This window comes from Octodon degus, unplaced genomic scaffold, assembly GCF_000260255.1.
Source record: "Octodon degus isolate 3935 unplaced genomic scaffold, OctDeg1.0 scaffold00048, whole genome shotgun sequence".
Classification (NCBI taxonomy): domain Eukaryota; kingdom Metazoa; phylum Chordata; class Mammalia; order Rodentia; family Octodontidae; genus Octodon; species Octodon degus.
In genome coordinates, this window is record NW_004524624.1 from 889250 (window position 1) to 901122 (window position 11873).

The following is an 11873-nucleotide window of genomic DNA, read 5'->3' on the forward strand; positions in this document are numbered from 1 at the left end:
CTCTCTCTCTCTCTCTCTCTCTCTCTCTCTCTCTCTCTCTCTCTCTCTCTCTCTCTCTCTCAGTTGCCTGGGCTTCATGTTACCGATCTGCTCCCTCAGCCTCCCAGAGTGCTGGAATTATAGGAGAGTACACCACACTCACCTCCTTTTTCTTCATCATGTCACAGTTTTTTAAAACGTACTTTTTTCGGTTTATTTTGAATGATTATGTGCCCTGCACTGTTTATGTATTTCACTTTCTTAATTTCTCTGTAAAGACATTTTGACACTTGCAGACTGAATGCTGAAATTAATTCTATACTGAAGAATTTAAGAAAGAGAAGCTCTTTGTTCTTTTGAATATTTTCCTTCACGTAAACTGTGAAGCAAGAATCATAGGTCAAATGATAGGAATATTTTCATGGCTCTTCATATATGTTGCCAACTTTTTTTCCATCAAAACAAGCCAGTTTGAACCACTATAATTCATTCATTTGTGAGCAAGAGATTTATGATTGTACCAGTTTTTTCCAGCTGTATCTGCTTTAGAATTTATCAGTTTTTGAATTAATGCTTGTTCAAAGCTACAAGATTAGAGCTGGCAAGATAGCTCAGCGGTCTAAAGCACCTGCTTAGGCAAGCTTAGGCAATCACAGGGCCTCCTATACCACATGCTGCACCAGTCCCGCCCCCAGGGTGGGCTGAGCCAGCCATAAAAAAAAAAAAGCTACAAAACTGTCATGAGTGTCTTCATAGGTTTATTGTATCAGTGTCACCACTGAAGCATAGTTGCCAGGGTCTCCAAGTAGTTGACTGTCTTACTCTTAACATCCTCTAGAAAGTTATACATTGTTTTAAGACTATTGTTTCATCAAAAAAGATTAAAACAACAAAACAAAACTAATACAATGAGGCCAAATATGAGATTAGTCATGCAAGTTTACAGACACACTAAAACAAGCAAAGATCCTCCTTAGCACAACTCTTCAAGCCGCCTCTACCACCAGTCTGCTTTTGAAAGGACAAAGGGCCTCTTCCACATTAGCACGTCCTCATGGATGAGCCGAACACCTCCAGCCTGAAATGTGGTCTGAACTTGCAAGGAAGAGCTGCTAGCACCTTAGACTTAACTCTTAGTGCAGGATGATGAAAGAAGACAATCAATAGCCGATATCCTCTCAAGTGAATGTTAGCTAGGGCAATATGTCCTACGCTCAACTTCCAGGAGTTAGGCATTTCACTAAGACAGACACCTTACTAATACAGGCATGCAAAGCACACCAGTGCCACTTCCTGTCTCCACATCTGTAGGCTGTGGGAAAGTGGTTGGTCTGTGACCTCCCTTGTTTGCCTAATGGATGATAGACACTGACTGTTTCCTCATTTCTTAGAATCCTAACACAACTAACACTTACAAATAAAAGATCTTGTGAAGACCTGAGAGTGTTTCAGGAAGCCTTTTTTTTTGGATTGAACTCAGGCCCTTGCACTTGCCAGGGATGGGCTTATTCTACTGAACCATTTCCCCAGCCCCTCAGGAAGCCTTTTACAAGTACCTAAAAGAACTCTCTGTGATGGTGGAACTGTTGATTGTGGTAACCACTGGCCCCGATGGCTGTTAAGTGCTAAAATATGGCTGCTGCAATGGAGGAACTGAATTTATAATTTATTTAACTTGAAGTGTTTCAAATTTAAATATGAAATGTGGCTAGTGGCTATTGTATAATTCAAGTCTAGGCCAAAATGGTCTCTTTCAGGGGCGTTACATTAGTTATTGATTATTCTATGACAAATTATTATGTCAGTTTGGAGGATCAAGAGCCTGGAATTGGCTTAGTTTTGCCCCAGGGTCTCTTAGAAAGCACTGATCAGGCTGCCAGCCAGGCTGCATCTTCTTAAACCTTAACTGGAACTAGAAGTTCTGCTTCTAAGCAGGGTCACTCACGTGGCCATTGGCAGGGACCTTTTTCCCTGACCTTGGGTGGAAGCCTTAGTTCCTCAACACAAGAGCCTTTCCTGAGTAAAACTTGACAGTGTTGAAGACTTGGCAGCTGCATCCAGAGCGAATGAGCTGACAGGGAAGAGGAGGTGAGCCAGGGACCAAGATGGAGGTTGGTGTTTTTAGTAGTCTAGTCCTAAGAGTGGTATACCACCCTGCCACCATTTGTCACAAAGGCCAATCCTGTGACAACACAGGAATGTCGGCATTGAGGTGGCACCTGTGAAGGCTGCCACAGGTATGTCACATGTCCATTTGAGCTAGTCATCAAAGGACAACCAACCGGCTTCTTCCACTATATTGATTCTCTTTCTATTATTCTAATACACTGTTTCTTTGGTCTGAATTTATTCATTTTTAAAAAAAATTTTTGTACCAGGAAACAAACTCAGGAATTTGCACTTGCCAGACTTTTTTCTTTTAAAGGCCAACGTACAGAGCCATGGGCCTTGTCCTGTGAATATTCCGGGGTAGCATCCTCCCTGTGTTGGGCAGTGAGGCTGAGCAAAATCCCGAGCTGTCCCTATCCAGGAAGTGCAACGGAGGCACTCACCTTTCATTCCATGCCAGAGTTGAGGGAGCCCTGTGCTTTGTTTCAGCGAGCAGTGCATCGAAGCCTACGAGCTCCTCCTGGCACTGGCTGAGAGTGAGCAGAGCCTCATCCTGGGGCAGTTCCGAGCTGCCGGCGTGGGCTCCTCCCCTGGTGAGTGTCCTGAGTCCCTCTGTTCTTCCCCATCGCATTCCCTAGCCTCTCATGCTTTGCCACCCCCTTCTCAGCTGCTGGCATTGAGTCATTTCTCAGCAACATGAAATTCATTTGTCAAGTGTGTTTTTTCATTTTTCCTCATGACTGAGTGGGTAAATTGTTTATGTTGAATGCAGCAGTAACTGAAGTGGAAACAGAATTACAGACAAGTTAAAACAAACACGCCTTCTTAGGACACATATTCTCTTGGGCTGGCAGGAGGACCAGATGGAGTGGGAGGTCCACAGTAGGATAAAGGGGACGAACCCACTGGAACACTGCTTTCTTAGATCCATTCTTGGCCTTTAGCTTGTCTTGTTTCTTTCATTTCTATGTGTTCTCCAAGTCTGTTTCTCTGAGTATTTTTGGAGCATGGATTCCTACCTCCACTGTTGGTATTTTAATGAATGAAGAAATAGCTTCACACCCTTCATGGATTGCTCACCCTCTGGTCCCAGCCACAGTACAGCAAGGAGCTCTACCATCCTTCTTCCTCCAGACTACCTTCCCTGTCCCTATGCCAGGGCTTAGGCTCCTGTGGGCCTGATTTGTATCTGTGGATCCACACTGCTCCCCTCTCCACTCCCACTCCTCAAATTTGAGTGCTTAGAAGGGGTATTTAACTAAAAAGTAGTGCAGCATGGGCTCTTTGGCTAAGCATCATTTGCTGAACAGCAGGTAGTGATAGTGGCTCTGAGGCCTTCAGCGACCAGAAGATGGCTGGAGAGACAGTGCTGGGGAGGTGGCCTTGAGAGGAGTTGTCACCCTCACTGTGTGATCTCACCTGTGTATCAGCACTTTTTAGAGATGCAATGTCAAGGTACCAAGCTGAAATAACAACTCCTCAGCCAGAGGTGGGTGGTATGGGCAGACCAGGTGTGCCCATTGTTGTGGACTGGCTTTGAGCTGCATGTTCCCATGAGGGCTAATACGTCTAGGATACACCTCACAAGGTCACCACCCCAGACCTACCTGAATGACTCGCCTGTCCTGCTCCTTCTCCCTGGCAGCGTGTAGATTTCACTCTGAACATTCACATGTTCGTCCTCCTGTGGCTATGGTATGCACAGGAATCTGAATCAGATCTGGAGGAAAGAAAACAAGCTGGGCATTAATTTCTGGCCTCATACCCAAGTTATCCAGCAAAGCAGCCAAGCTTTATTTACATGGGTGACTATCTTTGACTTCTCTCTCTCTCTTCTAATAACATTACCACTCCAGTCCAGAGGTGGAAACTGTGCCCGCATTTCCATTAGAAATCTCATTTTTGAGGCTCTTTTAACTGAGCCATAAAATTTTATTCCTTATGTGAAATAGAACCTAAATGATCCTGGCCAGCTGATTTATTGATTAGTAGATAGATAGATAGATAGATAGATAGATAGATAGATAGATAGATAATTAAAGGAAAAAAAATCATCTGTCAGGTTTTTGTCAGAAGAATGTAACCTGTTCCATCTCAAAGGGACCTTTTTGGGCTTCTATCTACTCATACCCATGTCTTGGTAGGAGCTGAAAACTTAAGTAAATGTTCACTTAAAATAAAAAATGAATTGGCTTGTATTTACTTAATACTGAGTATTAAGTATGTATATATTTATGCAATGAGCCATCCAGTAATATCATCCCTACTTCAGAATTTAAATAGCAGTCAATTGGTGAGATGTATGTAAAATATCTCTGTGGAAACAAGGTATGAAGGTTGTCAGAGAAGTGGCAGGAGGCAAGTCTAGGGAATCTTGGCCTACAGCATGTACCTTCCCTAATTTCTTCTTCACCCTTCATGATACTGAGTGTTGCCTTCATTAGTGGCAGCCTCCCAGTAAATCTCACTCTTCCGTTCTACTGACAGCAGCGGTGGATCTGTCGTTCTGTATAAGAACTAGTGTGTGACATTATCCACAGTAACTATTATTGTGGTTATTTTGTTTCTTGTTGACTTTCTAGACATTCATTGTGTTCATTCAAGATGATCCAGCTTTTTAAAGAGGGCTGTTAGGAGCTGAAAGGTTTTCTTTGGGCCTCAGGATAGATTTGAAGGGTGAGGGGCTGTATGAACCCCACCTCTCCCATTTTACCCAGTTCCAAAGTTACTACTTTGTAAGGCTCAGCACATAGAATTTAAGATTTCATTTGAAAATATTTGCAGAGCATAGACTATGCCACACAGGTCGCAAATTCTTTTGGCTAGCAGTTTGGATTATGTTTTTTAAGATTTGATGTATTTAGAGCAGTTTATGATTCTCAACAACATTGAGGTAAAAGTAGAGCTACCCCATATGCCTCTTGCCCCTGCATAGGCACAGCCTCGCCCATATCACTGCCAACCCTAGGGTGATATGTTTATTAAGAATAATGACCCTGCACTGACACATCCTTATCATCCAGAGACTGCAGTTCACATTTGCCCCACTTTTGGTGGTGTTCATCTCCAAAACATGGGCTTGGATAAGTATGTAATGATATGTATGGACCATTATGGGATAATACAAAGTAGTTTTGCTGGCCTAAAATCTTCCATGCTCCAACTATTCTCTCTCCCCTTTCCCTTCCCCACTCTTTGAATTCTTGGCAACTACTGTTTTTTTTTTTTTTTTTTAGTGTCTCCATAGTTTTGCCTTTTCCAACACAGTGCTAAAACACAAGAACATGCACATTTTTGGCAGGAACTTGACTATCTGGCTCTGTACCGGTATCATCCTGCCCCTGTGTCCTGCGTGCTCTAGCCAAGTCACCTCTCTCCAAGAGACATCTGTGTTGGCCACCATTTTGAAGTCAAGAGGGCTAGCTATTGCATTGGAGCAGAAATTGCAGAGCTAGTCTGCAGTTCTCATTTGAACCCTTAGTTTTGCCTTTTTCTCCTTTCCCTATGTAAAGCTCTAGCCAAAGTTGGCATGTGGAGAGATGGTCTTTTCACCTCAGTTTTTCACTGTCTTTACTCACCACATGCCAGTGAACAGACAGGCCCAAGAGTAGGAGAAGCCAAGAGCCCAGCAAACTACAAAGTCAGCATGTGAAAACTAGAAACTTTTCTGCCCATCTGCCCAAAAGGACATCAGAGCCCTAGGCAGAGAAATGCCTTCCCAGCTACAGCCTTTGAGTGGCACAGTCAGGCCCACAACACAGGTCTCCTCACTGCTGGTTGTTGCCCACTGTGTTACTTCTGCCCTTAGTGACCAAGAAGGGATTGTGCAACTATACTCCCAGCTTTACCTTACCCATGCCTTTTCTGATTAATCCATTGGCTTCTTTGCAACATAGGAGACCAGTCAGGGGATGAAAACATCACACAGATGCTCAAGCGGGCCCATGACTGCCGGAAGACAGCTGAGAACGCTGCCAAGGCCCTGCTCATGAAGTTGGATGGCAGCTGTGGGGGAGCATTCGCCGTGGCCGGCTGCACTGTGCAGCCCTGGGAGAGCCTGTCCTCCAACAGCCACACCAGGTAGCACAGCCTCTGCGCCTGGAGGGACCAGTCCCCTCCCCAGCCCTGGGGGGCAGTGGTGTGCTGTTTGGGACCGTGTGGTGTAGGTAAAAATAAATACGCTGCAGGCTTGTAGCCAGCTCCATCCAAGGAGTCAGGAAACAAAGCAGGGAACTGGAAAGTGACCCATTTGGCTCAGTGGAAACTGCAGTCCAGAGGGAAAGGGTGAGTTGCTCTAAAGTGGTAGGGAGGGAGCAAAACCCCAGGCATACCTTACTGTCTGGTACTCTTTCCCCAAACTATGTGCTCGCCATTTCTTTGTAATTCTTCATTTCAGGAAGCACTTAGATATCTGAGGCTCACTGGCCACACAGGTTCCTGAGCTCCCTGGACCCAGCCCACCTGTTCTTTACTCTCACCTCCTATTGGCCTTCTGTCCTTCTTAAGGCCTTCCCAGGCAAGAGCCTCTCCTCTCGCGTTTTTATTTTCTTGTTGAGTGATGCCACTTTCACAGCTCTGCTTACCAAGTACTTAATCATGAACTGGAGGTCATGTTCAGTCTGTGAAGCTAGACAATTAAAGAGGGTGCTTGAAAAAGATGATGAGAGCCATCAAGACCTTGCAAAGCAGTCTATTGAAACTGATCATTTTAGACGGGGCAGTTAGACTGAAGCCTCTTCCAGTTATTGTTTCATTTTTTGCATCTGAAGCACTGCATACATGAATGTCTTCCCTTCCTATATCAGTTTTCAGTCTAGAAGTCCTTTGTTACGGGTTCTCATGGAATTTGTCCATTGTGAAAGACAAAAAGACGACTTACCATGTCCCCCCGGCAGGGTCCAGCCATCTGCTTCCGCGCATCCATTTACCTGTCTTGGACTCCGTGTCCCACGAGAGGGTAGGAGGTTCCTAATACCACAGTTGGCCACGTGCCCACAAACACAAGGGAGGTATTTCCTCTTGACTGCAGCAACAATTGTCTTGTTCAGTCAAACAGATTACAATTTATTTTTTTAAAACCAAATTCTTCTGTTTAAATGCAGAAAGCAGATGCTCCTTGTGATGGCTTATCCAGATGTGAATAATACGTTCCTGTAGGTAGTGAGGGAATACTCATGCTGTCGGTGATACCATTCTGTTGAGTACAATTCAGTGAATGTAAGAATCGGGTCCATAGGAAATGTGTGCTTTTTCAGTAGCTTATGAGATTTGCATTAAAGATGATTTGCGTATGCCTTTCAACCTTCAAAAGTAATTTTGCTGTTTTAATCTGGATCAGCAGCAACTTTGGAGTTGATCAGGAGTTAAGACAGTTTGCCCTCTGTATTAGTGGAGATTCTGGATTTAAATATTGGTTAGAGAGGTAAATATGTGGTTGACATACAGCTGTGCCTTGATTATGAGAAAATTGAGAAATTTAATTTTGGGTGATATATTTCCACAGGTTGAGATACATTCAGAACATTAAATTTGTATATCAGTGATGCCCTCAATAAAGAATAGGCCTTTAATTTCAGTCTCATATGGTTCTTGCATTAAAAGTTGTTTAGCTTAGTTTTTTGGTCTTTTTCAAGCGAGTCTTGCTATGCAGTACAAGCTGGCCTTGAGCTCACTTTGTAGCCCAGGCTGGTCTAAAACTTGCAATGATTCTCCTGCCTTGACCTTTCCGAGTGCTGAGGTACAGGCATGTACCAGCACACTGGTTAGCTTAGTTCTGAGTCTACTCCAACCTCTGAAAACTTACTTTCCTTTCCTCCCTGCAGCAGAGCAACTCCAATAGGCATAGAATGCGCATGGCATTCATGCGGCCCTCCACATTCACCAGACCTGATACAATTACACTACTGCAGATAAACATGGTTCCCAACCACCAGACCCCTTTCACAATTACAATAATCACAGTAATTTTGCATGTAAGTCTTACCATCCTGACTCAAACATCCCCCCATATCAATTTATACCAAAAGAAAAAAAAAAAAAGGAACTTTCTGTGTTGGTATTTTTTGTGACACAATAAATCGCCCTTCTACTCACTATAACCACCTGGCATGGAGAATTCTAATCAGAGTGTCCTGTTCCTCAAATTCTCAGGAGGGGAAAGCTGTGTCTCAGCCTTCCAGGGGCATTTCTCCCACGTGCAGACCGTGAGCTGTGTGCAAAGGTGTTGTGAGCCTATCCAACAGATGGTGAGATTGTTGCTTCCTGGCTACTCACAGTGGAGCATGTTGTCCCAGTTGAAATGGGGGTGGTGGAACTCCAGTGGTGCCTGGTGTTTACTCTCTAAACCAATCTGAATTAAAATCAAATTTCACTGCCTGCTTAGGAAGATGCAGGGACCTGCGTGCTGTATCAGCCCCGCTACAAGGGCGTGCTGAGATGGCAATTGAGACTGGCCATGGTGGTGCATGCCTGTAATCCCAGCGCTTGGGAGGCTGAAAACAGGAGGAGCACTATGAGTCCAATCTGTGTAGTGAGACCCTGTAGACCCTGTAATTAAATACATTAAAAAAAAAAAAAAAAAGACCAAATTTCATGAGCCAGAAAGAACCACTGCGGGCTGTGGAATAGTGTCCATTGAAATGATACAGGGCTTGAAGTATCCATTCAGTTAGGGAAGGCCTCTGCCACCACCACCAGCAGGCTTCAGGAAATGAGAGTCAGACTACATTCGGCTGTTTCAGCAGTCATCTTTACCGGAAAAGAGAATGTGCCTTCCCCTCCAAGGACCAGGAGAGTCCATCAAGGTCCTGGTGATCGACGCCTACTAGGGTTTTTGTGCCCAGCATCCAGCTGAGATCGCTGCTTCTGTGCAGCGGCATGGGGTCAGCCTTCCTGCTCACATGTTCTTGCCACTTTTTTTAGGTTCTGAGAATATGACAGAAACATGAAATCCTTTTAATGTCAATTTTTAAGACCTGATTTCCTGATCTCAAAAGAATTATATGCTCATTTTGAAAAGAAGCAGGCTGGGTGTGGTAGTATATATCTGTAATCTCAGCATTCTGAGAAGAACACAAGTTTGAGCCCAGCCTGGGCAATATTGCGATTTAACAATACCGTCTCAAAATTTAAAAAATTAAAAAGGATGAGGAGGTAGCTCTTTCCAAAGGCCATGGGTTCAATCCTTTGTAGGCAGGCAGCAAACAGGCAAAATAGAAAAAAAAAAAAAAAAAAAAAAAAGCAGCAAAATTCCCAGCATTTCAAAATGCGTGGTTTACAAAGAATTCTTTCTGCTAGGACCTACCTGCATTGGAAAGGAGAGGGGAACAATGGCCCATAGATCAATTGCAGTTTTTATTAATACCTAGATTGCATAGGACAGAAACATGCTACAGTAGTTAAGTACAAAGGCCTTCTTGGAAGGTCATGTGGTTTTGTATGCATATGCGACATAGCCAGGCCGAAGGCCAGAGTTGGAGGCCCACAACATGCTGAGCAAAGCTGGCTGGTGCACCCAGCTGTGGCAGGTTCCCCATCCAGCCTGTGTAGCCTTGCACGTGGCTGCACTGTCTTCCAGCAGCAGAGTGCTCCCCCCAGGGACGCCGCCAGCACAGCACCTGCATTTGTGCACACACTGACGGTAATTCCAGAGGCATGGCAGGGAGAGCCATGGCGGTCCCAACAGGAGCCACATGAGTGATGAACAAAAGGGGACCTATTCCCAGTGGAAGAGTTTGGAAGCCAGGATCTCGGCTGGGGAGATGGCTCAGTAGAATAAGCGCTTCCCTGGCAAGCGCAAGGGCCTGAGTTCAATTCCCAGTTCTGCAAAAAAAAAAAAAAAATGTCCTTGGAAGCCAGGATCTCAAGGACTGTAACATGGCGTCTTTAAAAACACACTGTCTCTGAAAACATGATGGCTACTAATTCTTAACCTCCTGAGTATCCTGTCATATGGACTCTCTTGAGCAGTGTTTTCCCTTTACATCCTATTATTGAGCAGCATCCCATATTCTTCTCAGTAGTTGCACCATTTTCTGTTGGATGGCAATACTATTGTGTGTTTAAATAGTTTCTTCTCTTAATTTTTTATCCAGTTTTCCACTGCTATAGTATTGCTGTGACTACTGTCCCTAATATGTGTCCTTCTTGTGCAGTTTCTGTGGGACAGATTCTAAGAATCAGCTGGCTCAAAAGAGATTTGTTTCCAATGGCAAAAACTCTCTCTATATCATTCAGTTATTCTCCTACAGCTGTGTAGCTACGGAGCCTCTCTGTCTAAACCTTTACTGACATGAGGTATTAGAATGCACTTTCTTTTCAATTTGGCTGTCCTGTGGTTGGCTGTCCTGTGGTTGTCAGCTGAGATAGCGTCTATCTTAGTTTGTCATCAGTGACCAAATCAGGGATGAGTTAGGATTGTTTAGAGTGCCTAGTTTCCATAACAGTGTGATGGCACCTTTAGGAATGACTGTGTATGTAGAATTTGTCTCCTAAATATCTCTGTTTCTTATTTTGACTTCTCCTTCAGCTAAATTCCTAGGAGCTTTCTGGACCTAGGCAGCTTCTGAGGACTTTATCTGACTGTAGATTTTCTTGTACTCATATGTTGTGAGAGTCTGTTAGGTAATTTACCCTCATCTTCCATTTCTCCTGGATATGTCTGACAATCATTCAAGAATGTACAGGCCTTAGAGATATGATGTTTGTTTAGTGTTTTAGTTTGCTTCAAAACTCTTTCATTGTCAGAAAGAGTGTGGGGTTACCCTTAAGTGCCATCTCTCACCTGGACGGAGCCCTCCTCCACGTCAGTTCCACATGTTCAACAAAACAGACACTCTCGCCTTTAGCAACCCCCCCCCCTTATAAAAATGAGTTCAGGACCAAGTAAGATACTGCTAGAAACTATAAGAAAATGCTGTAAAAGATGTTTTGGGCAAAGGAAGGGAAATGCCCATCTAGCTTTTTGTCAGAGCAAGCTGAAGAAAATGAGTATTTCTGCTTATAAGCAGAATGGAAATCATCATGAGGCTGGTATTTGGACTTGATGTAGAGACACAGAGGAGATGGTGTTTCACATCAGTAACTGGATTTAACAGCCTATTCCACAACAGCGAGGGTGGTGGAGAGTAGGTCATCTGGAGCAGGCCAGCCCTGCAGTTCTGGCAGGCTGTAGGTGGGTTGCCTATACGGTGGGGGTGTGGCAAGATGCACCAGCAGTTGATGGGTGCAGAGGAAGCCAGTGCCTCAGGAACTGCAGCAGAGCATCAGCAAAGGAAATGTACACTTTCAGCCTGGCTCCTCAAAAAGCCCAAACAAAGCACAGCCCAGTGTAGCCAAGTACACCGAAGGTTTCCTCACCTGCAGCCTTCAGCCTCAACCCCATCATGAACACCTCTAGCCTCCATGCTGAGAGCAGGAATTAGACAGTCTGCAGAAAGTGATTTATTCATCATGACAGCTGAGCTCATCCTGTGCTCCAAGCTGAGAGAGTTAATGGATGACTTAGCCTTGCCCGGCTGACAGCGGCCCTTGGGAGGCCGCCAGGGCCCCATCTGCAGGAGGCTGCAAGAAGGCCAGTGGCTTCCCCCCTCCTTCTGCATCATCATAATCATATCCCACAGTGGAACGTTAAGAGCTTGAAGCAGAATTGTAATTAACCTCGCCTGATCTGTTCCCTGCTGGTGTCCTGGAAGGGAGAGAGGGAGGTTGGAAGGCTGGGGCTATGGTGCTTATCTTGAGATTCAGCATTCCACTGCTTAAGAGCAATTTAACATTCTGAGCTTTCA

General features: G+C 44.6%; 1 protein-coding gene across 1 annotated transcript in view; it reads left to right on the forward strand.

The window, feature by feature from the left end:
* Mcc (mutated in colorectal cancers) overlaps positions 1-11873 on the forward strand; it is a 592098-nt gene that overhangs the window by 539046 nt on the left and 41179 nt on the right. Inside the window, exons 15-16 of the mRNA XM_023716377.1 lie at positions 2578-2681; positions 5985-6168. Coding sequence (XP_023572145.1) covers positions 2578-2681; positions 5985-6168 — 288 coding nt within the window. The remainder of the gene's footprint in view (positions 1-2577; positions 2682-5984; positions 6169-11873) is intronic.